The sequence below is a fragment of the Glycine max genome, chromosome 11 (genome assembly GCF_000004515.6).
Source record: "Glycine max cultivar Williams 82 chromosome 11, Glycine_max_v4.0, whole genome shotgun sequence".
Taxonomy (NCBI): domain Eukaryota; kingdom Viridiplantae; phylum Streptophyta; class Magnoliopsida; order Fabales; family Fabaceae; genus Glycine; species Glycine max.
This window is the reverse complement of record NC_038247.2, coordinates 8,175,149-8,201,830: the sequence shown is the minus strand read 5'-3', so window position 1 is coordinate 8,201,830 and position 26,682 is coordinate 8,175,149. Positions and strand designations below refer to the sequence as shown.

The 26,682-nt window shown below is 33.5% G+C and overlaps 2 protein-coding genes across 2 annotated transcripts; one reads left to right on the top strand and one right to left on the bottom strand.

The window, feature by feature from the left end:
* Positions 1-1,919: 1,919 nt before the first annotated feature.
* LOC100804501 (E3 ubiquitin-protein ligase UPL3) lies at positions 1,920-12,720 on the bottom strand. The gene is made up of 18 exons (XM_003537761.5): positions 11,523-12,720; positions 11,221-11,331; positions 10,970-11,086; positions 10,615-10,785; positions 10,381-10,542; positions 9,957-10,205; positions 9,693-9,814; positions 8,211-9,600; positions 6,682-6,777; positions 4,659-6,221; positions 4,341-4,565; positions 4,141-4,245; positions 3,299-3,379; positions 3,130-3,198; positions 2,909-3,037; positions 2,609-2,731; positions 2,287-2,512; positions 1,920-2,142 (listed from the first exon to the last, which is right to left on the bottom strand). Exons 1-17 carry the CDS (start codon positions 12,360-12,362, stop codon positions 2,447-2,449), a joined length of 5,619 nt encoding a protein of 1,872 aa, XP_003537809.1. The 5' UTR covers positions 12,363-12,720; the 3' UTR covers positions 1,920-2,142; positions 2,287-2,446.
* Positions 12,721-20,355: 7,635 nt separating this feature from the next.
* On the top strand, positions 20,356-26,682 carry LOC100803978 (synaptotagmin-2). The gene is made up of 12 exons (XM_003537760.5): positions 20,356-20,699; positions 20,797-20,895; positions 21,003-21,053; positions 21,170-21,293; positions 21,806-21,924; positions 22,014-22,115; positions 23,092-23,166; positions 24,040-24,116; positions 24,215-24,461; positions 24,547-24,897; positions 25,448-25,576; positions 26,338-26,682. Exons 1-12 carry the CDS (start codon positions 20,589-20,591, stop codon positions 26,470-26,472), a joined length of 1,620 nt encoding a protein of 539 aa, XP_003537808.1. The 5' UTR covers positions 20,356-20,588; the 3' UTR covers positions 26,473-26,682.

Below are 26,682 nucleotides of genomic sequence, written 5' to 3'. Positions count from 1 at the left end.
TACTTGGATTTGGATTATTCTGTGGGATTAGTAAATTTGAGAAATTTTACAAATTTGAATTTGAGACCTTGAGTATTTGGTATGAAACTAAACCACATATTCATATTAAAGGAATTTTGGTTTGGATTCACCAAATGAAAAAATAAATAAAGTTGTGAATTTTTTAAGAATGAAATGAGATAAATTTTAGAGGTTTTGATTGGGTAAAAAAAATTACATTACCCTATATTTATATTGCAAAAAAATATATCCGATACTTCTAATAACACAATTTTTAACGGCTACAAATATGTCCGTTTGCACTCTATTTTAACGGCTAGGAATGTATCTTTTATTTTAAAAATACATTACAATAAGTACTAAAGTCCAACGTTACATAAAAATAACACTATAATAATCATTTTTGGTTTTTTTAATTAAATTTATTATGGATAGCAATGTTGCTTTAGGAAGCAATTGTTGTGTCTCCCTAGCAAATAGCAATTGTCCGTACGCACGTAGAATGGGAGTTGCTTCCTCTAACTCTAACGGGGTTGCTTCCCCAGCAGTCGATAACGATGCTCTTTGACAACGGGCAGGGCCGCCAGTCCAACAATGAATGACACCTAAAGAAAATTTTAAAACAAAATTTACTTTAAATAAGAGTTATATACCAAACTTATTTGACAGCATATATGACATTTGTCAAAAATGGAAGTCTTTTTATTTTATAAAACTAATAAAAAAATTATTAATGAACTTTAATTATTTTATCCTTTGACTCTGACATATTCCTATAACCACTTGTTTCGTTGCTCAATAAGAACATCCATATTGCATTGCAGCAACTCACAGTATGACAGTTATGGGTATGGGAGTTGTTTTTCACAACCACGACTACGACAGGTAGTTGGGTACTCAACAAAGTAGCATAGAATTAATGATTGTGGAGATAGAGTATTTACACCAAAACATGGAATGGGTGCTTTGGTTGATCCCTGAGCCGTGTCATAGACTGGGGACGTCTTTTTCAGATCAACATGCACGCCATCCTCGACTGGAGGAATAGATATCCAATGGCACTCGTCCTTCACTCTGATTGGAGCTACCAAAAATTTATTGTGTCGTACTATAGCTAGGAATTTGCATTTCTCTTATTGTCATACTAGACCATTTTCTTTTAATTGATGTAATTTTTTTAATTCTTATAATTTATATTTTATTTTTTTTAATTTTTATGATTTAAGTTATATTTTTAATCAGTATATTTTATATTTTAATTTTTTTTAATCCTTACCATCAAAATATAACTAATATTATCAATTAAAATTAATTATAAAAATAATAACAAATAATTTATAACTAATTTATCGCAAGATAATTTATAAAAAAAATTAATAATTTATAATTAATTATTTTTATATATTTTTTGTGATAAAAGATAATTAAAATATAAATTATAAAGACTAAAAAATCACTTTCAAACTATAAGAACTAAAAACAAATTAAAATATAAATTATAGGAACTAAAAAAATATAAATCAAGAAATCAAATGAGTAATTTAATCTTATAATATAAAAAGTCTATTTGAACCGTTTCAACACATTAGAACATAATATTCTAATAACTTGGGGAAAATTTAAAGTGCATTAGAATTGGCGCTATCACAGTTTAGATAGCCCTAGCTAGTACATGAAATTTAGGGAATGTTTGAATTCCCATTCAAACCTTGGTTGCGGGAATTTCAATGCATTTCAACGGAGAAGTAACAAAAGAGATGCTTTAGCAAAAGTGTACATTAGCGACTAACCAATCGGCAACCCAAACAGCACTTATTTATGCTATAGAGCGCCTCATTTTGGGGCAATCATAGCAAATAGCATCAGCATAGAGTGATATCCACATTTTACCTCAACAAAAGCTCGTAACAGATCTAACATGAAATAATAAAGCATAGTATTTGATATTATTTCTATTCCTTTTACCATCTTCCATGCATGTATAATAACTAACTGCCAATAATTTGAGTTGAAAACAGAATGATGGAAAATTTAGAGGGGGGAGGGAATTACTCAACATTCCTATTCTATTTACATGTTGTAACAGCTAAAACGAGCTCCGCAAATTCCTTTACACCTTTAGAACGAGGCGATCCGATTCAACTGCCAGTAATCAAAGAAATGATATTAATTAGTTTACCAACAAATGAAAATGAACAAAATAATAAGAGGCTCTTGGTAAGCTCACAACAATGGTCTAGTAGTGTCAAGAATCATAGTGAGGTTTCACAACAATGGTAAACTCACCTGAACCATGTCACCACCTTTGATGTGTGACCCGGGAGAGGCCATTATTTGAGAAGCAGGGAGGAAAGTACATATAACCAAAAAATAATCAAGTCTCAAGAGTAAACCCTGATTCATCATCATATTAACATACAGGGCCGGGTTGGTTAGTTCCAGAAACTCACGATAAATCAAAGGATCCCTGGCCTTCACTGATTGCATAGAGTAGCTTCTTGTACATAATTTCCTGTTTTAAAATGGAAATCAAATATCAACAGTTCAACACCAAAAGACACTTTGACATGCATGATCATATTACCAACAATGCTTTGCAGTGTTCTACCTTGGTAGAATAAGGAGGAAGCTTAAGGTAATTTGCACACGTCATCACACTTGGCAAGTCATCATCCGCTAATTCTGAAGGACCGTTCCCATTAGATGAAGCATTAGCTGCACTTGATGAAAGCTGCACCCAGACATGTAAATGTAATCACTTACAAACTTTGCATTTTGTAAGCCCCCTTTTAAGAGGTAAAAAGGAAAAGTAGAGGAAAGCCACTTTAACATTCAAGTACAAAATTGCGTGAAGGCCGCATGAATAAATAGCACAGGTTGCAAGTGATCAAAAATATTTTTTCAATACCTTCCTCACAATCGTTAATTTTGGATTTAGAACTGCCAGTCCACCAGGAGGCAACCTAGGTGCACCAGTAACAAATTGACAGAAGGCACGCTGTTGCTCTGGTGTGAATTCTCCCATAATTCCGAGTAACTGAAAATAGCATCATAGAGGTTCAGCATCAAATATAGCAAGCCTAAATTTCCAAAAACACAAATGTCCTTCTATGGGGAAAAGAACCATACATTAACTATGGCAGGGCTCTTGGCAGTATAACCATGGTCAAATTTTATATGATCGGCTAGTGTCTCAGTCTGCAGAAAAGAGAAAAATAAATTTATAACTACATTATTCATGGTAACATTTAAAATATTGTTGTAAGCAGCAGTAATACTTTTGCACAAAAAAGAATACCTTCCACAATTCTCTCCGGCCACAAAGCAAGTAATCCAGTTCTTGGGGAGAAAAAATTTGTAAAGATGAGATGTCAAAAACCTGAATTGAAAAGAACAAGTGGGCAAGTGACAAATGTTTAGTTTTTGGACTCAAGCAAATGAACAAATCATCAAACTAGTTTTTCCAAGTTCCAACTATTGCCCAGCCCAGCCCATCTCTTCCTCAGCCAGTAGCTTATTTCACTTGTAAAATTTTGACATTAAATAACTGAATATTTGACATCAATATAAAAAAAAAATGTGTATTTTCTATCTTCCATTCTTGATGTGCAGGGGCCAGGGGAAGGGGGACACAAGGTTGGTAGCAAACATAAGTAAAAGTCAAAAACAAACATTTTGTAATTTCTTAATTAATACATCCGATATTCAGGCTATATATGCAGTTCACTGCTCAAGATATAACCAAAAGTAATAATTTTTATTAGAAAAAACAATGCCCCTTAAGAATCTAAAAGCTGAAGAATCCATGCTCAATATTATTATTATCAAATTAAACCCCAGTCAAGTTTACTTTTCAATAAAATTGTTTGAGAGAAGGAACACCAAAAAGAATGGACAATGTGCAAGTAAAAGACAGACAATGATATTACAGAACTTTCTGATCACAATTAAAAAATACATGATGTTTTAAATAAGAATTGACAATGTGCAAGTAAAAGACAGACAACAATGATATTACAGAACTTTCTGATCACAGTTAAAAAATACATGACATTTTAGATAAGAGCTTACACAGCATCACCAAACAAGGTGCACAGTCAAAGACAAAAGTTACATGAATTAATTGAGACAGCATATAACCTGATTGAACCCTGCTCTAAATGCTTCCATTTGACGCATGATTCCAGTCTTAACAGTTGCCTCAACCACCATGGATATGTACTCCTCTAGATTATTGATGTCAACCTGGAAGTTTGACAGTAAGTTCAAAGCAATTTTCATAACAGACAGAATCAGAACCAAAACAAAAACCAGGTAATAGAAACAGACTGAATACATACAATTTCATCTCCAGGTTTCAAGATGTACTCTGGATAACCAGGAAGTGTGAAGTCCAAGCAGAGATCTTCTATTGGGGCCCCACGAAAATGCAAATTAGCAAAGGTATCGGTGTAGCTACCACCAGTAGATTGTATATAATGTTTTCGGCAAACAAGGGCATTTAACTCTTGCAAAGTTTTCCCAAGCTCAGCATCAATGAAAAGAATGTCATGCAAATCAAGCTCCTGCAATATATCAAGGGTTAAATATATACATACTAAAAATCAACCTTAAGATGCACATCAAATCAGATAAGACATCAACATTTCATAACTTACTTGACCAAGAACAAGCTTATAAAATGCCACTGACATTGGTAAATCCAATAGGCGTCCATCTTGAAGAGCCTTAGCCATTACACGGCCTAATAGTCGGAAATATTCAATCACTTTAAAAAATTGGGTACCCTCTGATGCATCAGCATTTGCAGACCAAGGTCGAGGAAACAGCCCAAGAGGAGCTTGAACAAGTTCTCCATCTCCAACAAAAGAGCCTTCACTACGTTTCATTTTCTTTTCATCTCCATCAATTTTCATTTGATATTTCTCTGAAGAACCTGATCTCCACATTTCAAGTATAATTTTTTGTAAGTCATGACTGAGAAGTGTGTAGAACTCCAGAGTGGGACCCAGACCGGTGCCAACTTCACCAAAATATTCTACTTCAAGTACAGCCTTTTGACTAGAATACAACTCCATCACTTTAGCAGCAGAATCCAAAATGCGATTTCGAGAGACACGAACCTTTTGACGCTGCAATCTCCCAACCCTGACCTCTCTTTCATTTGTTGATCCATGACCATCAGCACCCTGCTGCTGCTGAAGGCGATACAATGCACGAGATAACCCAAAGGCAGTTGAATAAAAATACTGTCGCCGGGTCTCAAAAGGAAACAAAAAAGGGCACGCTTTAGATAACTGGTAACACCACGAGGGAAGACTCCCACTGCATAAGGCAAGGGCATCTTGTATTTGCCTAGCTAATTTTGGAGTAAGTTTGCTGCTTATAAATTCCTCTGTAGGAACCCTAGCACCGCTGGTAACACTTAGCTCATCTAAATCCAAAATTTTTCCCTCAGCAAAGCTATCAGTAACCACTTGGGCCCTCAAACGAGATGCAAGTTGGTTCAAACCCTCAAGCACCCGCAATAATGCCAATATATTGTATGTAGGATTAGATTTCTCCAGTTCACAGGGCAATTCTCCCTGCAAGATACTATCTAGTACAGATGTCTGATGCAGCTTGGCTTCGGAACTAGAATTCGATACAGACCCAGATTTGCAAGATTTTGAAGCATTAGAGGTTGAACCTCCAGGGGGAGTCCTATCTGTCTGGTTCTCAGCCCTATGATAAGTTATAGTATAAATATCACCCCACAACCTGCTTCCGTCACTGGATACATAGTCACTACTGCCAGCAAATCTTTCATCATCATCTAGCACAAGCTGCCTTTGAATTGCCTGATAAATAGTCAAATGCCTATTAAGCTGCTTCCCACCAGCAGTAAATATCAACTTTGGAGGATCATTAGAACTACCAAACAATGGACGCCCTAGTCGATCTCTTCCACCCCTGATACCTCTGCTATTGGCAGATCCAAGTCCAGCCATAGCAGCAGCAGCAAATGACATTGCACCTCTTGAGCTTGAGTTATAGCCACTCCTAAAATCAGTAGAGTCTGATCCCCTGACTGTACCAGCTTTGCTACTAGAACCTGAGGCAGCATTAGCCTGGCCATCACTTGTTGCAGGAGCAACATTACTCTCCTCCGCTAAGTCGCCTAATTTCACATCGTGTACTTTGTCAGGTGAACAAACAGGAAGAGAATCATCCCTCAGTACCTGCATCAATAAAAATAAAACAAGCACCAATATTTTAAGAATAGATACAACTGAATTTAACTATAACATTCAATCTTGGTTAACAATAATGATGGTAGCTAAAATTAAAATTTTGGAAATAAAACACCTAGATTGAGCTATTGGTCAGAGGCTTGGATAGTTCGCATAAGATCATAAACTAAAACTTCATTGCATCATTATACCCAGAAGAAAAAATAGAAAGCAAAGAAATGATACAAAGACAGCAGCATATCATTTTGAAAAAAATGTAAACAAGATTGAAGGACACCAGCGTTGGTAGCCAAAAATAGATTTTAATATATTAAAAGCCGTGTTAAACGTAGAAAAAGCTGGGGGGTTGTCAGAAAAGCAAAAAAAAAAATTACAGTAACACAGTAATTACTTAAATGTGATACTCATCACCAAGTAAGAAAAGTAGACAAAACAGTAGATAACATACATCTTCGTGGTCATCATCTTCATCATCAGAAATATCGTCATCTTCAATCACCAATGCCTCATCAATCTCAACAGGGGATATATCCAAATCTTCATCCTACAATGTAGACAATGAAAAATGTCAATAGAAGGGTAAAAAAAGAAAAGAAAAAACAAGAGACTAATATTTAGATACTTCAGGATACTTGGATTAGGTTCATGATTTAGTCCAAAGCATAGCAGTAAAAAGATGAGTTTAGCAGCCAAGTTGAGCCATATCAACTGCATATAGAATGTGTGTTGTATTTTATACTCTAAAGATCCTTCCACCAGTTTAACAACCACAAGAACCTAGCTAAACAACATGCATGTAAACACTGCCATAATCAAAAGCAATGAAAAACAAAACAAGTATAACCTAAATAGAAAAAATATGCAACCCACCCACAAATAATCTAAAACAATCCTGACACATACACTTAATGCTAGAAGGATGAGGCTTGGCAATGTTCCTCACTTTTGTAGTAACTCAACACTTTTGCAGGGAAATCTTATAATAGCTTAATTTTAATGTATGTAAAGAAATCAATGGTGCAAAAAAGCAACTGTTCAACATAATAATCAAAAGAACACTTAGGTAGTGTTTCTCACATAAGAGATATATCTAAATAGATAATTGTAACCAAAAGCCATTTATAAAACTAAATGGCAGAGGTAAAACATTTCAAGGATCTACAGACAACAAAATCCAGTGTGTCCAAAGTTGCAGAGAAATTCCAGATGACTTTTCAAGCTTGCGATGCAAAATCTAATAATGCATCTTTACACCTTATATTGGCATTATTAAGTATTCTCCTCATATTTCACTGTATAAACCAACATGAAAACAGCAACATTCATAGTCAGATCATACATAGCCAGAAGGAAGTGGAGAGCAAAAGAAGAAAACCATCCAACAAAAACTAAATAACTGAAAGTTATAAATTAACAGAAGAAAAAAGTTGTAGCATTGTAAACTCATCGCTAGGATTTCAAAGTATATGATAGAACACCAAATGATAAAGTAAAGAAATAAAATATAGGGGGAGTGCATTTTACGCATCCCAATAAAAAACTTTCCCTTTTTACTTCCTCAAACAGCGCCCTAGCATTTGCCTAAAATATATAGAACACTTAAATCACACACAATACAGCAATACACTTGCTGTCCCAGAGACAAAAGTTTCCTATCACATACAAATACAGCAATACATTTGCTGTACTAAAGACTAGAGTCTCCTATCACATACAAAAACAGCACTTACTGTCCCAGAGACAGAAGTCTCCTACAGAGTATTCTCTGTCCACGAACTTAAAAATAACATTAAACTGCCTAATTAAAACCACATACTAACAGACATATACTCCAAATACATAACTACTATCCTGAAGTTTCTAATACAGTACTGTTTTCTAAGACAGATATTTGAGTTTCTAACATTGATTTCTAAAGCAGTTATTCTCTACAGATAACTGTCATAACAGTCCCTAACTCAGTTTACATCGGTATACCTCAGAAGTAGAGTCAGCGTTTACAGGCTTCATTTGAGCATCTTTATCAAGAGCTGCTCTTCTGCGAGTAGCATTTCTGGTCTGAGGTCCTCTTGCCTCCTCTTGTGCAGGCTTTAATACAACTTTTCCCTTACCCTTGGAAGAACTTGTACTTTTATCTTGAGTTATTTCCTTTCTAGATGTATCACCTATATTAACAGATGATCTGGATCTAGTAGAATGGCGACGGGTAGTAGGAGAGGATACACCAGCTCCTGCAGGAGTTGTCCCAGATTCAGAATTCCCAGTGGCTACAGTGGACTTCTGACCAGATTCACTACGTTGGATACGAGGCCAAACAAATTCCTCAATCGCTGCTAAACTTGCTAATGGATCAACCAGTACAACGTTGGATGAATAATCCCTAAGTGACTTTTCACCCTGGGCTCGACAAAGCCGCAACTTGAAGGGCTGAGATAAAGCACTTAGTCCAGAGGAGAGGCGTGCACTCCCACTAGATGACCTAGATGAATGACTCAGCACAACAGGGAAACGCTCCAAGGAGGACAAGGCATTTTGAAGCTTCTGGACCAAGACAGTCATAGGAGCCACAGTCCCAACTTCAATAGTAGAAGGTAGTGCAACTGCTATAAATAACTTAAACCTTGTAAGTGCTTGTTGGCGAAGCTTGGGAAGGTGGGCTTCTAATGGTCGATCTTTAGAGAAATACCCACAAGAAAAATAATTCAACAGAGCTGCAACAACACCACTACCAATGAATTCAAAAGTAGATACACCATCTCCTTTGCCAAGTTCCTTTAGCATGTTAGCTATGATCCCAATTAAATACTCTTCCGGACCAAATCCAGAAGTTTTAGATTCCCCCTTTCCATTAGTCCTTTGTTCATCATCACCAGCATTTAACTTCATGCAAAGATTTTTCAGATGCAAAAGATCATCAGTAATACCCACTTCAGCAGCCCCAGGATCTGAAGGAAAGTACTTATCTTTAAAAGCTTTGGCAGCTGTACTAACAGATAACCGAATACTGGAATTTAATGTTGGCATATCCACAGAACTTGGAGGTGAACCAACATTTACTGAAACTGGAGTTTTCAAATCGTCCAAAGGATTTCCATCGGGATTGGAATTCCCACTCCGTCGCCGATAACGCCTAGAGCGAGATGATGCTCCAGATATAGAATCATTATCCTTCTCAGCAGGAGATGCCTGTGTAGAGATATTGGTTGAATTTGAGGCTAAAATAAGTTGGTCCACTGCATGCACAACACCTTCTCTAATGAACATCTTGGAGAATGTCCCGGGAAGCTTTTCCATAAGAATTTCAGCAATTTTCAAGGCAGGAAGCAAAACATGTGGATCTTTCCATGCTAGGACGCCAGCTAAGAAACTATATGATCAAAGCAACAATGCATAAATTTTCTAAACCCATAAAATCAGTAGGATATCAAGCAATATCAACCCAATTAAACTTCTACATACCTTGATATATTTGTCACACTCAACAAAGACTGGATCATCTCTGCCGTGCTGAAATACATCAATTTCCCAATGACAGAAAGGCATTTGTGCCGAACAGGACCATTGACACTAGAACCATATATCTGTATCAAAAGCAAGCCAATACCATCAATTAACCAAAGAAGATAAATAAGGAAGCAAAGGAGCAATATCAGAACTTCTTTTTTTAATTTAACAAATTTATCAAGCAAAATTTAAGCAAATGATCAATGCACAAATGTCAACCTGTATTAAAACTGGGAGGAGATCCATCGCAAATTGCTTAAGTAGTTCAGGCTGATCATTTAATAGTTTCTCACGAGCCGATATCTCAGGAACATTTCCATTAGTGTCTTCTTGTTTCCCAGAGCTACCAGAAGGAGACTTCTTTACAATGGGCCCTTTCAAAAACATGTTGGAGATGATAGGGAGAGAAATTGTTCCATGTGGCAATGGGGGCAGAAGCTCATTCGCCAGGTTTACAATCTCAAATATCTATATATTTGAAACAGAGAATTAGAATAATTTCATTCCTTCACAAATGTAAGAGAACTGGAAATATCAAGGATCTAAATAATGGTGTATTTAAGGTCAAAGGCTGCTTAATGAACATTACGAGATAAAACTACACATGAATGACTAAAAGAAAAGTTCTGGTGTTATACTATACCTGTTCTGGTGGCCTACTTAATGCAGGAGAAACAGAGGCATTAGAAGAAACTCCAGAACCAGATAGAATATCTTTAAGAATACCACTAATTCCAAGAAGTAATAAGGTTTTAGCTCCAAGAGGGGATCCACTCGCACAAGTTGAAAGAAGTCGGATTAAACCCTGCATATGCCCAAGTCAAGGACCAAAACTACATGCAAAATGCATCCGACTTAAAGTAAAAATTGCACTCACGGTATATGTCGGTGTGCTGAGAGAAGCCTGACCACCTCCAGAACTGCTGTTAGAAATGAGGGAGGTAGCTTGTGTTACAAGTCCATGGTTGCACAACTCATCTAATTTGTCTGGAGATGATGCAAAAGCTTCAGCTATTCGAGTCAAACAAACAGAGGCGTGCTCCAGAACCTACAAAAATTGATAATGCATAAGGTGAAGCTATAGAAAAATATTTTATACTATGGGATACAGGGATCAAAATCTCCCTCCTCTCAAGCTAAAAAAAACTTCCTTAACGGGAAAAGTTATAGATGCAAAAGGAAAAATACAGTTTCCATTATGTGACAAGACTTAAAACAAAACATGACCTTACCTTGGAATCATGGTACTGAAGAAGGTTTGTCAGAAGAGGAACAGCTTCCATCACAAAATCAGCTGCATCTGAAGGAAGCTTCTTGCACATATTTGCAGCAGTAGACAATGCAACCCGCTGAAACAAAGAATAATGTCAACATACACACACTTGCTCACTAAAGGCATCTGTGGCCAAATGATTTATGACTATCCAAAAGGACCATATAATATAATCATCCTCTAAATTTAGGTACTTCACTGACAATTTACCTGAACTCCTGTTGAAAAGAAGTCCAAATAAGAAAGCACGGCCATAAGAGCACCTGCTCGTAGGCAGGCAGTGGGATGCTCCAGAGAGATCTTCTTCAAAGCTTGAAGGGACTGTTCATGCCATCAAACACAGTAATCAAACTATAAGAATTTCATTTTCAAAATGCATGATTCTTCTACAACTGAACCCAGAAACATTGCAATATACATAGTTTTAAAAAACAATTAGGCAGCACCAGAGTTCAAGACAAATATTTATATTTCATAAGTTTCTTCTAACACCATTCCCATTAAAGAACAACCTGCTCAGCCAAGTCCATGTATTCTATTGTGAGCAACCTGGCACAAAAGATTGAGACTGCACCATAATGCACAACCGCAGCACAAGATGAAGGGAGCACATCGCAGAGATGGGTCAATGCTCTGGCAGCAAGAAGCATGATGTCAGGGTTGCTCTCGTGATTCAACAACCCCACGAGCACAGGAACAAACGAATCAACAGAGAATGTACTAAGCGATTCTTCAGTCCCAATCGAAAGCATCTCACAGAGCTGTGTCAATGCTTCGACCTGCCGCCCTTCTTCGCCGTCCGCCCGCAATCCAAAGAGGATCTTTTTCAGCCTCCCACTCTGGTGAGAGGAAGATGCAGAGCCCATAGCCGACGATGGAAGCAGATCATCCAAACCAGCACCGAGTTTCCGAAGAAGCCCCTGAAGTGCACTACTCGCAGAGGTCAAGTTTTGATGCAAAATCCCCACACCGCCTTCACTGTCATTGTCATTGTCATCGTCCTCGTCTCCACCACTGCCATCCATGTTCAATGCCGCATCCCTGTCCCTAATCCTGACATCATGCTCTTTCTCCTTCCCCTTGTCGGAGGAGTTTTCTTTGTTGTTGCGGCGATCACGGCGGGAGCCAGAGGATTCGTTGGCAGAGTCCATGGGAGGAAGAGGAGGAGGGGGATTTTTAGGGGGCAAGGGTTCCTTAGTATTGGATGCACGGGACCGAGTGTTCACGGCGGCGGAAGCGGAAGAAGAAGAAGAGAGACGTGCGCGCTTGCTTGAACGAGTGGTGGGACCAGAGGAAGGGGATGAAGGGGCAGCTGAGGAAGCCTCCGCCCGCTTCCGGCTCCGAGTTTCCATACAAAATCCAGCCAACCCGCAATCTATCAACTCGCTCGCCACCGAGCGCCAATCACAACGCTACCATGGATCGATCGAGTCTTTGTGGTGTTGAGTTGAATGAATCGGTTCCGCAATTCGAAACCCTAGAAATTGCAGAAGAGAAGATTTCACGTTTTTCGAACGAGGCGTTGAGTGAGCATTGTGAGGAGTGTAATCAGCAATAGCGATGATGAGGATTCAGAGGTAAAAAGTACCGAAAGGAGATTATTGCCAGAAAACCCTAAATCAGCCAGGGAAAGGGGTAAGGAAGAAGAAGAAAGGAAGGAAGGAATAAAGGGACAGAACAAAACGAGGCTTTTGTGCGTAACTTTCTTTGCCTTTTTTTATTATTATTATTGAAAATTAATTAAAATTTTGTTGGATGGATTGATCATTTTCGTTCATCAAACCCAACTTGGCGACACTCTTGCAGTGTGGCGTGTAGGTACACTTCGACCCCTCGGCCTCGGCGTTTCAATAGACACCAGCATAACTAATATTGGAGGCACATTAAAATTAAATTATAATTGACTCGAATATAAGATATTAAATTATTTATAATACAAATTTTAGATAAAATATAAGACAAAAATTACATATATAAGTGGATTGAGTTAAATTTAATCTAATCTCAACATATATATCTCAACATATATATAAAATCTATCCAACTACATTACACGTGTTACTTTGTTATGCAATATAAGTAATTTTATGTTTTGTACTGTATTGCATTTGCTTTCTTTCTTTATATTATGTAACTGCATGTACAAAATACATTGGAAACACTTCTAGTTTACAATATAACTCAATTAAACATAATTGAATTAGATTTAGTTGCATTTTTTTTTAGCAATCCAATTCAATTGATTGGGTTGGATTAGATAATTAGATTGAGTCATTAAAAAATATTTTTGATAATTTTTAAAAAAATAGAAAAATGTATTGCCAATGATAAATCAAATCATTATTTCTTATATATTTTCTATAATTACTTAAAATAAATACTGTGAATCAGTTTTGTTTCCATACTTAATTTTTATCTTTATATATATATATATATATATATATATATATATATATATATATATATATATATATATATATATATAAAAGAAGAAGTGTGAGGGTAGTTATGGAAATATATTTTTTGTGAGTAAATAAAAGAAGAAGAAATATTTTAATTGGGTTTAATTAGAAAAGGAAAAGAAAATAACATTTGAATTATATTTTAATTATCATTTATGTATAATAAATAAAATAAAATGGATTATTTTCTATTTACCTTTGTAGCATTCAACCTTATTTATATTGTCATCACATGTACTCTTATTTTACTCATATCTACACACAAGCATCACTGTCCCATTACTCTTCTATTATTAAGCACACAAGTATAATAAAATAAAATAAAAATAAAATAATATTACATTATTACTTAACGACCAAAATAAATGAAAGGATGAAAATATTGGATGAAAAAAAGTTAGGGGACATTAGTTAGTCTACGAAAAAAGTGTTCACAATAATTACAATATTATACTTTTTTCAATTTAAATGTGTATTTCACTAATTATCATCTAATTTATGAGAATGTCTTTTAACAATTTTAAATATTTATTCCTTAACTTTTTAAGGTCTTCACTTTTAGTCCTAAAACAAAATTTTGACTTGTCTTGGTCCCTAAACTTTTATTTTGTTAATGTTTTTAGTTATTATTGTCAAATAACATGGTTAAATGATGACGTGACGGTAATTTTATAGCGGATTCATTTTATAATGGTTAAAAACTATTAGAAATTGTTTTTAGTGAAATGAAAAACACACTTTCGAACGGTTATTAACCACTAGAAAATGAATCCACCTTCCTCCTTCTCAATTCTCTTAGGTCCATTACTTTCTTTTTATTTTATCTCTATTTTATAATTGTAATTTCTTTATAAAAAAACATAATTGTAATTTTGTTATTAAAATTTTGGTTTTTTGGGATTAGAAGTCTTAAGAATTCGAAGTTGAATGTGTTTGTCTCTGCTTTATGTAACTTTGTGTGAAGTTGATGCACTAATATTGCCAAAGTTAGATTGTGCGATGACTGTTAGTTTGATACTTTTTTTTAATTGAAGTTGTGATAGGTGGTGTGCATGAAGATGAGTTTTTTTTTTTTTTTTGCAAAAGACACTTAATATGATTCACAAAAATAATCATGAGTATATGACAATGCTTTTCTATGCATCATGATGCCATTTCTCGCATGTGTTTATACCAATTTCCTCTGTCCTTCATGTGCTACACCCTTCCATTCCTCATTTTGCCATCAAAGAATTACCAGTTGGGCTAAGATTTGTGTAATTTGTTTTCTGTTTTTATTTATTTATTTTGTTCTTTTGATTTGATTTTACCTAAGCTAATTTTGATCTTGGATCTAAATTTGATTTTGAACTCGACTTGCAATGATTGATGGAGAAAGGGGGAAAATCATGAAAGGGAAAAGTATTTTCTGACTTCTTTTAGCCGCCAAAAATCGTGTTTCTTCATTTTAGCAAAACAATTTATATAGGTTTTTAACCGTCAGAAAATAAATCAGCTATAAGATTACCATCACGCTATCATTTAATGATGTGTTTTTTACGGTAATGACTAAAAGATTAATGGAGTAAAAGTTTAGGAATTAAGACCGAGTGGAAATCTAAAAAAGTTCAGGGACCAAAAAACATAGTATATAGATTTAAGGTTGAAGCTATAGGGTTGAGAATGTGAATAGATCTGAAGCTATTGCATAGAATGGAAGTGCGATTCAGGTATAACAACATAGAGTACTTCTACAAGGCATCGAAAAATGACAATTTAGTGTCTGTTAAACTCTTTGCTGACAAATGCGGGTATTCAAAGTTTTGTATCTCATTTATCTTTGTCAAACCCGTTTTTTCCCACCAAGCAAAAAGGGACACATCGATTAATGAAAATTTGTTATTAGAGAAATTGTTATAATGTATAAATTTTAACCCAATAAAATGCATGTGATAACAAAATAAATGTGCGAATTGTGTTTTTGCTATATTAAATTTTACACCATTAATAAATATGTATTAAAAATATTAAACTAAAATCAATATATACATAAATATTAAACTATATTTTAATATATTCATAATAATTTTAAAACAATAGTAGGGAGACCAAAAATTGAATTTATTCTATATTAAATAATTGTGTACAAATAAATATGTGTGTGCGATATAGTGCATGTGCGTGCATGGGTGTGTTATATTGCCTCCAAAACACCAAAATTCTCAATTCATCATTGTGAGCAAGGGTGTTCCAAAAGTTTACAATCAAAAGGTTTTCCCCCTTTGATGTCAAAGTTCTCTACCATTGTCATTTCGTCATGACATAATTCTTCTTGCGCGCCATTGACTTTATCTTGAACAACAAATTGAGTATGATGACATTTTTTACGGTCCCAGATGTACAGGGTTGAAACATAATCAAACTCAATTATTTTTTTGTTGGACCCACCACACTCCTTGGCCCTAGTCTGTGTGTGGAACTAAAGGACGTGTTCATATTTGAGGTGCGTGGCACATCACGTGTGAAGCGCATGTTTACAAATACAACTCAAAGTGGTGGGTCGGGCTCTACCATGGTCGTTATTATCATTAAACCCTCGACTTTTGTTGGCCGTTTGTGTTTCACTCAAGAAACTTCTCCCATAGTTTATATACACAGACATATCCATTCACGAGAATAAGGGGAAACTATCAAACTCAATTTTTAACTTTCTTAAATGTGTATTTAAAACATTGTCATCTAATTTATGAAAACTTGTCGCTTAGTAATTTTAAATATTATTACTTGTTTGTTATAACTTCTTAATCATATATTTCTTTCAATGTGTCATCTTTTTATAATTAAAAATAATCTTATATTATAATTTAAATTGTTCATTATTAATCCAATATCTATTTCTTTATATTTAAATATCTGTATAATTTTTTTAAAAAAAATATTCATGTATGATAAAACTTGGTACTTGCTGATTTCTATTTTTTGTTTGATGTATTTGTTATTTGTTACTTAAGACACCAATATAAAATATATATAAAAACAATCTAACTCTTAAGACTTTATGTAAAGTCCAACAAAAGTATAAGTCATACCTTTTTCATATTTTTCTACTCACTCCTACTCTTTAAAAATTTAATTTTGAATTTTGTTTTATAAAATTATTTTAAAAAATTAATATCATTTTTTTTTGTAAAAATACTCATATTCTCTTAAAGTGTGTCAGCAAACTTGAATGAAATCAATTGTGATTTTTAATAACAAATGTGATATAGGACTTCTTTATTTTTTTTATGGAATATTTTTTTTTGTTTTTCTAAACTATTTTTTTAAAGTATTTTTTAAATCGTTTTTTTTAGTTTAAATAAATTGACTCATATTAAAAAGTCTTTTATGAGATTATCAACACATAAAATTGAATTTTTTTTCTTTAAAAAGAAAAGTAAAAATGAGATTAAATTTGAATTAATTCAAAATAAGTTGAATGGAATGATATATATCTTACTAAATATCACTACATATTTATATACCACTAAGTATTTAGTAAGATATATATTATCCACATAATAGAATTATTTTTAAAAAGACTAATATTAAAGAATACTTTTAAAAGCATCTTCTAAAAACAAACAATATTATACAATATGTTACTAATTAATTTTTTAATTATTCTAGAATCCATGTTTATGAAAGTTATATTGCTGACACAATAACACTAATTATTAGTTGGAAATCTATCCTTATGAAGACAATAACTTATGGATTTGCACTTGAACCATTGAAATATATAATGAAATAACGTGTCAATCGGTGAAAGCTAAAAATACTCTTTAAGCATGTATGAGATGTTAGTGTGTTACTGTTTGTACAAAGTTCGTGACTATGATCACTAAAGATAATAATTTTTCATGTTGTGTTTGTATAAAAATGAGTTTAGTCATAGATAATTAGATAGCTTATATATATATATTCAGAGATAATGTTTAATGGTCTATAATGTAATCAAAATTAAAATAGTTGTTGAAGAAATACTATTTAAATGTATATTTTATAACCAATTGATTGGACACATGTGGTTAATATTAAATTATTTAGATATTATTCTAATTTAATCTTAGTGAAAATAATTTTTGATAAATTTTTACTAATTTTTTGACTAAATTATGGATTAGTCAGACTTTCATTTTCTTAATGAGAGATTAAGACAAAAAAATATATTTTAATATTATATTCTATATTGACTTAAAAAAATTGTATTATATAATAAATAATGAACTAATCTAAAAAAATTTAAACTCAACAAAATTTCAAATTAATACAAAAAAGTTATACCATATGTCATATAGGATAAATGAAAAAGTTATAGCAATATAATTATATAATAGTAATAACATATCTCATATATGAATTTCTATCCATCTAAAATATTAAATTGGAACAAAAAGTTATTGGTTTGAGTATAGCTAAACTTATATTTTTTTAAAAATAAATATATGTTTAAGACATATAGATGCAAAAAATGGGATTGAAAGAAAAACTTTCATTTAAAGGTGATTGGTTAGAATTTTTATACAAAATTCTATAGTTAGTAAAAGTTATTGCATCAACAACTTAATGAAAAAAACAGAATAAAATTAAAATAAAGTTCTTTTAAATTAGTTTTTTTGACTTCATTTTTTATCCAACTTTGATTGGTTTTGTTTCATTCAATCTAATTAAAAGAAATTTATTTTAAAATAGATTGAATTAACATGGGACATTTGATAGCAATGATTTATGATGGAATTAATTTGAAAATTAGTAGATCCCACAATTGTGTCTATGCTATAACAGGTAATTTTGGGCGAGCTTTACTTTTGTACCTTATGCTATAACATGGATTTTGTGATTTTGGGTGAGTAATATGTTCTTTACTTTTGTGTCCTTGATCCAAAATCTATAATATAACATGGACTTTTGGCCGGTAAAAAAGTCACACATTGTATTAATAGTGCACGATTTATTTATATATATATTTATTTATTATGGTCCGAAACATTTAGTGTGTATTTGAATAATATCTAAAATTATGATACATTATAGTGATAGCAATCATGGTAGAATCACTTTTGATGAAAAAAGTTATGATAGAATTGAAAAAGGTAAGAGTAACTCATGCTTCTACAAAAATCAATTTGACTTTTATTTGGGCTAATTTACCCTCACATCCACTCATGTGCATATGTTTATTATTTATTTATTGATTTAAAAATATAATTAAATATGTCAAAATAAAAAATATAATTAAAAGTATTGTTATATTTATTTAATTTTGAATGCATTTTTATCTAATTTACGGGTACACTCATACCATTAATAGTGTGTGACAAATCATATTAAAATAGAATTTATCTAATTTTAATGTTTTATATGGGATGTGGTTTTATTTCAAAAGGTAGCATATTATACACATGCCGACTTAATTTTAGTTATGCCTATTTGATAGTAATCATATATAATTAAAATTAATTATAATAAAATATGTATATAGATATTAAAATTTATTTTGATTATTATACCTTCAAAATCAATTTTGATTGAAAGCTTTTAAACAATATTCTATTAAAAAATTACTTTTCTAATATCTGTTATTCAAGCAAAAATCGTGTTACTTCATAATCAGTTATAATAATAATTAATTATGTAAAATTAATTTTACAACATTCAAAATCAATTACGTAAAGTTGAAACAGTATAACAGTATGTATATAATATGCTAACTTTTGAAATATAACCACATTTCTTATAAAACATTAAAATTAAAATTGGATAAAATAAATAATAAAAGTACTAACTTAACATAAGCATCAAAGTATAAATAATATTAAGCGTACCAGTGTGAGGGTAAATCTTTGGTCAAAGAGGATAAACAATATATTTTTTAATATTTTTATTATATTTTTAATATGATCTATCACACTATTAAGGATGAGTGTAAAAATAAATTAGACAAAATGCATTCAAAAGTAAATAAATATATCGAGACTTTTAATTATTCTTTTAAAATCAATAAACAATAAACATATGATTGAGAGTAAATTGGACAAAAATCAATTATTGTTGATTTTGATAGAATTATAAATTATTCCTACTTATTTCAACTCCACCATGATTTTTTGATCATAATTAATTTTATAAAGATAACTAATATATGCAATTTTTTGATTAAAATTAAGTTTGATCTACTTCATCATCCTCCACCATAGTTTTGAATACAATCCAAACACATACTGAATCGATTATGTATTAATTTTTATAATATTAAAATTTCTCCTTTCATTTTTATTGAAACCAAAAAGCCAAATATTCTATTGTATTTTATTTCCAGTCAATTTTTCTTCTTCTAATTTCTAACTAAAAGCGTAAGGGATTGAATTGAGGGGTGGGAGGGGGTTGGGAGCTTGAAAACTATCATAATGAGTTGCAATCACTGCCATGTTTTGAATAAACGCTCATTGTTTAATATCAAAGCTATGGATTAACAACTTGATTACTGGACCCATGCATGGCCCATCTGACCTTTCTTTCACCAACTACTTACTATTACTAGAGAGTCAACACTCAACCGGTCAAAGTGTTGAATCATAGTTGCAATAGCTACCAACATAAATATTATTTTTATTCCCGATAATTTTTATTTTTATTTGTAGATTAAAATGTTTCTTATGTCTTAATATTTTCTGTCTTTGGTGTGAAAGGTAACTACTTGCTTGTCTTATTTTACATGGAAACTAGCCAGGTGTCCAGTATCCGCGTAGAGGCATTGGCAATCACGGTCACCATCAGGTGATCTGGCTGAAACCCATGCCGACAGCTTTCCATGCACGCCACGTGTATATTTATTTATATTAATTCATTTTAGGGATGCTTTGCTTTCTGTTTCCGTCTCTCGCCGTTCAATTGCTTCGTCTTTGGTCTTCAACCGTTTCAATAACCTGCCCCCACCTCAGCTATAAGGACAAAATCTCTAACGATTTTTTTTCCTTACTTTAAAATAATTGATCTATTGCGATAAACCGAGTAGAGGAATAATGGTGTAGTAGTAGTGGAGAGAAATCGCGATCTGGAACAGAGTTTAGCTGAAAGAAAAAGAATCGAGTTGAAATGGGTTTCTTTGGTACCATTTTGGGGTTTTTGGGATTTGGGGTTGGGATTTCGATTGGTCTCGTGGCTGGCTACTTTCTCTTCATCTACTTCCAACCCACCAATGTTGAGGTACGTATGTTTGTGTGTAGCAGCTATATGCTGCTGCATATGATTCTTTAAGCATTGTTGTCTTTGTGTTTGAATTTAATAACTGTGGCTTGGACAGGATCCTGAAATCAAGCCATTGGCGGAGCAAGAGCAAGAGACTCTGCAACGAATGTTTCCCGAGATTCCTCTTTGGATAAAAAATCCCGATTTTGATCGGGTAACCTACTATTACCCAATTTGTACTTGCTTTTTTTTTTTTTTTTTTACTTTAGTAGGATTTGACTACTGAATAATTTGTTTAATTTTTTTTTTTTTTTTGTCAAGCTTGACTGGCTGAACAAGTTTGTAGAATATATGTGGCCGTATCTTGACAAGGTTTGTAGTTTTAATATATGCTTTAACTCTTCGAGATTAACATCTACTATACTAGGCTTTTGATTCTCCTTGTTTCTAAGCTTGTTTGACTATGGAGATATTTTTAATTTATTTAGGCAATATGCAAGACTGCGAAGAACATTGCAAAACCTATAATTGCTGAGCAGATTCCTAAATACAAAATTGATTCCGTTGAGTTTGAAACACTCACACTGGGGTCACTGCCTCCAACATTTCAAGGTTAGTAAGTAGATCCGGATAAGAACCTTGTAATTGTCCGACAATGTCTTGTGAACAGTGTTAGCTGTTTTCACCGAGTTTCTATTCTCTTCTATTGCTTACAAGGGGATAAATATTTGATGTGGATTTTCTGCAGTCAGAAAGACAGAATTTTGAATCTTAACCTTTAATTTTATTTTTTTACTCTGTAAAGTTAATATAATATTAGAAAAAGAAAAAAATAGCCATTAGATCATGACTGCTCCCTTGACTGTGTGAAATGTGACTCAGTGAATCTAGGGTCCATGAATATTTGCTATTTTTAGACATTGCCGGTGATACCAAAGATATTAGCCTTTTTGGGATATGAAGCAGAGTTACAGAAAGAGTAACCAGCATTTACACACAAAATCTTCTTATATGGCTTGTTGGTCTTAAATCAATATTTTCTATTATAATGCATTTCCCCATAAGATCCTCTGTTTTTGTCATGAATATTCCTAATACTTCTTTTGTTAAATGCACATTTATAGGAATGAAAGTTTATGTGACTGATGAGAAGGAGTTAATTATGGAGCCTTCTGTAAAATGGGCTGCAAATCCTAATGTCACTGTTTCTGTTAAGGCATTTGGGTTGAAAGCAACTGTGCAGGTAACTTTATTGTGTTTTGGTGCGTGTTGGTAGAGAGGGGATTGATAACTTTTTTTCCCTTCCCACTGAGAGCTCTTATTTCTTTTCAGGTTGTGGATTTGCAAGTTTTCCTTTTGCCTCGTATTACTTTGAAGCCTTTGGTTCCTAGCTTTCCTTGCTTTGCGAACATATACGTCTCTCTCATGGAAAAGGTTGGTGATTGTTGGGTGTATTACTTCCCCCCACCTACTTTGCATGCTCACTTGAACATGTAATGAAAGACACAAGTAGAGTATTTGATAGTGTTATCATGGAGTGTTTTCTAGTTGGAAGTAATGTTGATAGAAACCCCGTACTGGATGATTGGATATTCTATTCTTATTGGGAAAGAGGAGCTGGGATAGATCTTTCATTCTGACCTACTTATGTGCAAGTTCAATGCATGGTCTTCCTATTGAAAATGCTTAAATTCAGGATATATTTCTGTCTTCTTTTGTTACATGTACATTTCATTGCTATTTGTCCCCATAAAGTCTTGAATGTTTTAAGAATGTAATTGTTTTTACTTTTAGGAATACTAGACATGTATTAAGAATCACTAACTTCTGGCAATCACAATCACAACTCCCTTTTCTGACGTAACCTAAATGAAATAAATAACCTTTGCACTTGACTTGTTTAGAATTAAAAAAATTCATCATAGTCACTGATATTTACACATTTTAAAACTGAAAGGTGACCTTCAAAATATTTTTGAGAGATTCTAGGGCTATTATAGTGATGATCATTTATCAAGCTTTCAGCTTTTGTCGACAAGGGATCATGTTCAAATAACTTGCTTTCCTCCCTTATTAGTAGTTTAGTAACTTCAAATATAATTGTGATTGTAGTTCTTTTCTTTTTGGGTGGGTTTCTTCCATATGCAAATGATTTGCGATTGTAGGTATATTTTTGTTGATGCTTATGATGATATCTGGAGTTATTATTGCCATTTTATGATATCCTTGATGATGTTGAAATTCTAACATTTTTTCTTCCTGCTTATACATAATTAAATTATTTGATTTTATTTTGAATGTTTGGAAACTTTGGTATTGTTTTCTTCCTGCCCCAAATTGATATCAACTTGTGATTATTTTATATCCGGTTATTATCTTCTTTCTGTTTTTGGTGTACATTATTTTGCAGCCACATGTTGACTTTGGGCTAAAGCTCATAGGGGCTGATCTTATGTCTATTCCGGGGGTCTATAGGATTGTTCAGGTATAAGATGGTATCTTCTTTATCTGTTTGTCTGCTCCCCCCCCCCCCCCCCCCCCTTTCCTATCTACATGGTTAATATTTGAAGTCTGAACTTGCTTACATTCTTCTTCCATTCTTTAAGCCAGAGTTGACACCGGCTGCATAGTAGACAATCTCACCATGCTAGAAATGAACAATTGTTTGCTCAAGTAGATTTTATTTTGAAATGTGTGATATTCTCAGTACAGACCATTGATTTGTGTATGCACAAAACATCTTTGCTGGCATAATGGTGGGAAAATTATCATGGAACAATTTCTTGCATCAAGCTGGTGTTGTGTTTGCACATGTCAGATAGAAATTTGATTGCTAAAGGAAATAAGAACCTGTGTGATGTGAACATGACGAAATATGTAGTGTAGGGGTCTGAATTTGAACTGTTTGTGGGCTTGTAAGGTGTTATTTTACAGTTCATTGAGGGTATAATTAGGTCTTCTTGGTTAAAGTGGTCCAGTGGTGTCAGATTCAGTTGGGTGCTGTTACCTTTTTAGATTCAAGCCAGCTTTTTGTTTTGGCATTTTCTTCTCTTGTAGAATTAGTTATAGAAATATCATTTGATTGGTCACATCTATGAAATTGAAAGTTTGTTTTGGCCATCTTAAATGCCTTCCATTTTCTTGATTATGCTACCTTGTTTTATTTAAGTTTTATTATTACAGATTAAAGTGTACACAGAAAACTGGTGGTCCTTTTATGTATAGCACATATGTAATGTATTCTTTGGTTTATGGTGTGCACTCGCGGTTTATGCTTTTGTAACATATCCATGTTATTGTTATTGTACTACGCTTGTTTTGGTTTTGGTTTATTGAAGTATTCATCGCTTATTTTCAGGAGCTTATTAAAGATCAGGTTGCAAACATGTATCTATGGCCCAAAACCTTGGAAGTTCAAGTGTTAGATATGTCAAAGTATGTTACTTCATTTCTATAAATGTTTGTCAAAATATAATGGTATATTACCTTAACTCTTTTCTGTTTTTTCTTGTGAATGTTATTGGGAATCTTAGAGCCTTGAAGAGGCCTGTTGGTATTTTACATGTAAAGGTTCTGCAAGCAATTAAGTTAAAGAAGAAAGATCTTCTTGGTGCATCTGACCCTTATGTGAAGCTAAAGCTTACTGAGGATAAATTGCCATCGAAAAAGACTACTGTGAAGCACAAGAACTTAAATCCTGAATGGAATGAAGAATTCAATATGGTTGTTAAAGATCCAGACTCCCAGGTTTTAGAGATTAATGTTTATGACTGGGAGCAGGTAAATCTGTTGAACTGTAAGTGTTTTTTCTAGTTTCTTCTTATGATATCATAACTGAATGTTGTTTTTTTGTATCTGTGCTTAGGTTGGGAAGCATGACAAGATGGGTATGAATGTGATCCCTTTAAAAGAAGTTTCCCCTGAAGAGACTAAACGTTTTTCTCTTGACCTCCTAAAAAATATGGATCCTAATGATGTCCAAAATGAGAAGTCACGAGGGCAGATTGTTGTGGAATTGACTTATAAACCCTTCAAGGAGGAGGATTTGGGCAAGGGGTTTGAGGAGACACAGACAGTACCGAAAGCTCCTGAAGGTACTCCAGCTGGTGGAGGTTTGCTTGTAGTTATAGTCCATGAAGCTCAAGACGTTGAAGGAAAGTATCACACTAATCCACATGTACGTCTTATTTTCAGAGGGGAGGAGAAAAAAACTAAGGTACAGAATCCCAAGAAATACTTGCATTTTACTTTTTGTTTCTTCTGGATTATCTGGAATAAATAAAATATTAGGCTCCCTAACCTTTCCCCTGGAAGATAGGGAAAACCCCTCTTTACAAGCTTGGGTTTTAATACTCCTTAATGGGTTTCTGAAATTATTTCCATTCAACTAAATCCCCATAGGTTGTTGCTAATAGATGCTACTTAGGAGGGGTGGGGGTACAGGTTCCAGTTTGGCAAATCTCTTATAGAATGTGGTATACTGTTGGAGAATTTAATCAAACATATTGTAGTCTAACCATTCTACCCAGCATATGGTCTAGTTATTTTTTCTTGTCTTTACTCGAGTAGCAAATTCATAATTCTTTTTATTAATCTAACAAAAAATAGAAAAGAGCAAGAAGATAATGGGATGCAGATGCAAATGTCAAAGATAAAAAGATTGGAGTGATACATGTATACATTAAATTCAGGCTGATATTGGTTTTTTTGTATGGAATACTGATTTTTGTATGGAATGCTGATGATGCCTATGGTTATAATCACAGCGCATTAAAAAGAACAGAGATCCAAGATGGGAAGATGAGTTCCAATTTATGGTGGAGGAGCCTCCCACCAATGATAGATTGCATGTGGAGGTTGTCAGTACTTCATCAAGAAACCTGCTCCACCAAAAGGTACATAATCATAGCAACTCTAGAGTTCTGAATTATGTGATGCATTATCATTAGTATGATGGCATACTGTAGAAACTAAGCCCGAGCCTTATGCAAGAGTGAGTTAGACTAGAAAGCCTCAAATTGTTGAAAAAAGTTAAAACACGTGTGGAATCTGCACAAACTTTTAATGATTCCAAATCCAAATATAAAAATGTAGGCTGAATTACACAAGTGCCTTTAGCTTTGGGTAATGTCATGCTCACTGCTGTCTATTTTGATGGAACCTTATTATTGGGAAGTTGATTGTTTTAATTTGAATCAAAGAAAGTAAATCGCATGTCTCAAACTTCAAGGGAGTTTTATATAATTTAGCCTAAATGTATGTTGAGGGATGATTGTATTCATGTTTCTAGAATCTAGTGCATGTGAAATTGACTTCATTAGTTCAGAGGAACATTATATTGAATTTTCAGAAGATAGTTAGTAGGATCTTTGTTATGTTGTGCGGTAAACTATACACTCATGCTGCTTTTATATACTCTACGGAGCATCTTTGTTTCAAAGTGTTTCTTGCATTTTTGCCTTTTATTGCTAAAATGAGAAATTATAAGCTCGCCCATTGCAACTTTGATTTAACACTTGATGATTCCTTGTTTGCACTAATATGTTCTTTTGAAACAACAGTGCTTTGCCGTGAAATTAAGCTCAACGTTTTTTTTCCCTTTCATGTTACTTGATCTGACTTGAGTTTTATTATCTTCTGCTCCTTACGGCATTAGGAACCATTGGGTTATATCGACATCAATCTTGGGGATGTTGTTGCCAACAAAAGAATCAATGAGAAGTACCATCTTATAGACTCCAAGAATGGTCGCCTCCAGATAGAGTTGCAGTGGAGAACCTTGGAAGCATGATGATTAAATTCTCCATAGATTTGTACTTCTGTTTCTTTCTCCCCTTCTTTCCTTTTTAAAAATTTGTTTTCCATGCAGTGTAAGGAAAAGGTGAGAAGGGTATTTCATGTGTTCCTGGGATATATATTGGTTTTATTTGTCAATCATGTACATGTTTGAGATAAAAAGGTTTGAAATAGCAAAAGCATAGATATGATTTGGTTTGGATTA

Bases quoted from the DNA above. Each gene is read 5' to 3' on its own strand.
- LOC100804501 (XM_003537761.5), bottom strand. From the start codon at position 12,362: ATGGAAACTCGGAGCCGGAAGCGGGCGGAGGCTTCCTCAGCTGCCCCT. The intron at 10,206-10,380 runs GTATAGTATAAC...TCAAATATATAG, and splicing joins TAAGTAGGCCACCAGAACAG to ATATTTGAGATTGTAAACCT. The intron at 6,778-8,210 runs GTATACCGATGT...TCTACATTGTAG, and splicing joins ACGCTGACTCTACTTCTGAG to GATGAAGATTTGGATATATC.
- LOC100803978 (XM_003537760.5), top strand. From the start codon at position 20,589: ATGGGTTTCTTTGGTACCATTTTGGGGTTTTTGGGATTTGGGGTTGGG. The intron at 23,167-24,039 runs GTATAAGATGGT...GCTTATTTTCAG, and splicing joins GGGTCTATAGGATTGTTCAG to GAGCTTATTAAAGATCAGGT. The intron at 24,898-25,447 runs GTACAGAATCCC...TTATAATCACAG, and splicing joins GGGAGGAGAAAAAAACTAAG to CGCATTAAAAAGAACAGAGA.